Source organism: Austrofundulus limnaeus, unplaced genomic scaffold (assembly GCF_001266775.1).
Source record: "Austrofundulus limnaeus strain Quisiro unplaced genomic scaffold, Austrofundulus_limnaeus-1.0 Scaffold41, whole genome shotgun sequence".
In the NCBI taxonomy this organism is placed as follows: Eukaryota; Metazoa; Chordata; class Actinopteri; order Cyprinodontiformes; family Rivulidae; genus Austrofundulus; species Austrofundulus limnaeus.
In genome coordinates this window covers 2421620-2424075 of record NW_013952443.1, presented here as the reverse complement: position 1 = coordinate 2424075, position 2456 = coordinate 2421620, and the positions used below count along the sequence as shown (strand labels likewise).

The 2456-nt window shown below is 38.2% G+C and overlaps 1 protein-coding gene across 1 annotated transcript in view; it reads left to right on the top strand.

Annotated features, from left to right (window-relative positions):
* The window catches only part of hmcn1 (hemicentin 1), a gene marked incomplete in the record, with an annotated part of 75365 nt that overhangs the window by 18863 nt on the left and 54046 nt on the right, over positions 1 to 2456 (top strand). The window contains 4 exon segments of the mRNA XM_014007378.1: positions 294 to 414; positions 500 to 763; positions 864 to 1008; positions 1287 to 1408. Of these exon segments, the coding sequence (XP_013862832.1) occupies positions 294 to 414; positions 500 to 763; positions 864 to 1008; positions 1287 to 1408 (652 nt within the window).

Here is a 2456-nt window from a genome sequence, read left to right as displayed (position 1 = left end):
GATTTAGGATTTAATATTTACATATATTATTCAACATTTGTATTTAACATTTCATACAAATTAGTAAAATGTAAGAACCGTGAGTTAAATAACAATTAAATGTTAGTGAACATTTTTTAACCAAGGTTTTACACTCATAAAGTGAACTAATATTAACATTTTCTTTTAAACTTGGCGCCCCATGCTCAACATCTTCAGTTTCCTGATGGTAAAGACAGAATTTCTGACCACTTCACTAAACTTAAAAGTAAAAAAATTAGAACGAACAATTGTTTTGCTTTTTTCTGATGCAGACTTCTAGCGAAGGAAGACACTCCATTCGAATTTCTGGCCTTAGCACCATTGACTTCAGAGCTGGGTTTTCTAGAGTACCGACCATGGATTTTAAAACAACATCTAGCAGACCAGTTCAAGGTGAGAAAAGTAAACCTGTCTGAATAAAACCATCACTTCTCATTWCCTTTAGGTGAATAAATAAGTACTAATTTCCATTTTCCAGGTGTTCCCACTCACATCCTTCTGAACACCACTGGACTTTTGTCGCCTGCTCGACCTGACCGGCTAGAGCTCCTCGCGATCACAGGGGAGGTCATCAAAACGTTGCCGATCCGGTACTATCCTGAGCGTCAGCCTTACAACCTCTGGAACATCACAGAGTTCATCCCGCCCAACGAGGCCTTCTTTCTGCGGGTTACAGGATATGATCAGGATGGTTATGTATTCCAGAGAGTCTCCAGTGTTTCTTTCTCCAGTATTATACCAAGTGAGTGATGTGCATTGTTGCCCACATTAAAAATGCTTCTTGGTATTTGCTAATAAGAAGACAGATTGGGTAACTTTTTTTTACATTGTCTCTCTTTTAGCTGCCCCTATAGTAACGATGCCAGGAACTACTAATGGTTACTACCTTCAGAGAGGAACCGTCAGATGTCACGTAGAAAGTTTGATACCCTTTACTYTGCGKTTCAGCAGRGATGGAAAGCGGCTTGGGGTGGACCAACTCTTCAGGTGAGGATGAAGGAGTGGAYGGGTCAGTTTAGGGATTACCAGAAAGATGAAACATTGTCCTTGTGTATCATTATCATTTTCTGTATCATCACATGTCTAGTATGGAAAACACTAAAATACTATAGCAGATCCAAAGTTATACCCTATCTATCTTGTCATTTTTTATTTACGTGATTGTATCCAGATGGATTTCTATCAGGTTGAAGAAAAGGTTTATGGCAGACCAAATGAATTTTAAGTATACCATAAACCCATCTTTGTGAACCGTTTGATTCCAGAGAGTCTGACAGTGCATCATGGGAAATCAACCAGGTGACTTTAAAGGATGAGGGCTACTACGAATGCATCGCCATCAGCAGCGCTGGGACAGGACGAGCTCGCACATTCCTGGATGTATCAGGTGGGCTGTCTTCACTTTACTCTTATAGCAAGGTACACTATTGTTTTTAATGTTCTGTACCACGTAAGGGGGTCATCACAGAAGGACACAAACATAAACGTATGTCATGCTCAAAAGACTTGCACCATGCTAAAAYATTCAAATATGAACAGATGGTTAAAATCAAAGGAACCATCAAAACAGGGTGAATTTAAGAGATTTGACTTGTTTTGCTGTGGATCTTATGCGGAGAAACTGCAAAAACGTCAATCATTTCATACCTCACAGCGATTCTGTCATGGGATTTTTGAGCCGGTTTGTAGGGATTATTTTGTAAAAGAAAAAAAAGTGGGGGGGGAGGGTAACAATTGCGCAAGATAGTATGTTCAACTTTGGCTGAGTTTGAAGCACAAATAAGCTCACAGCTTCAGTGTATTTCCACACAAAAATATTATTGAAGCAATAAATTGCTTTGTGATTCTGTTGTCATAAAGCCAAAACTAGAGAAAATAATTTCTACTTTCATGCACATCTCTGAACCAGTTTTCTTTTTTGCATGCTCCATTATGTTAAATAGAGCATTTACTTTCCAGACTGAACCTTTTTCTGCAATATTATGTGAGAATGGACACCACAAGCAACTGAATGGATGTGCTTTCCAACAAAGGTTCTGCTTTTGTTTGAATGTGATGAAAGCCAAGAAAGAAGGTAGAAAGTTAAGAACAACAGAGCTTAAACTATAAACTGGATAAAGATTAAAGCAACCAGACAGGGTTCCAGATAGAGTTTGTGTTTAATTGTCATGGCTAGTCTAAATGTTGCCTTTTTTTCCCCAAGTATAGCATAAAATAATCCTCCTTTTAGATTTAACCCAATGAACAAGCACTTCTTTGCGTAAATACACTCCCTTACTSTTTCAAATATATAATTTCCGCTGCCAAATTCCTGTCATCTAAATCCCAAAGAGCTACATTAAAATTCTCAGCATATTTTCTTTGTCTGAGCCAAAACCTTCTCATCTCATCTTCACCTTTGTTTTTTTCCTCAAACGTCTGCGCAACTCTGATTT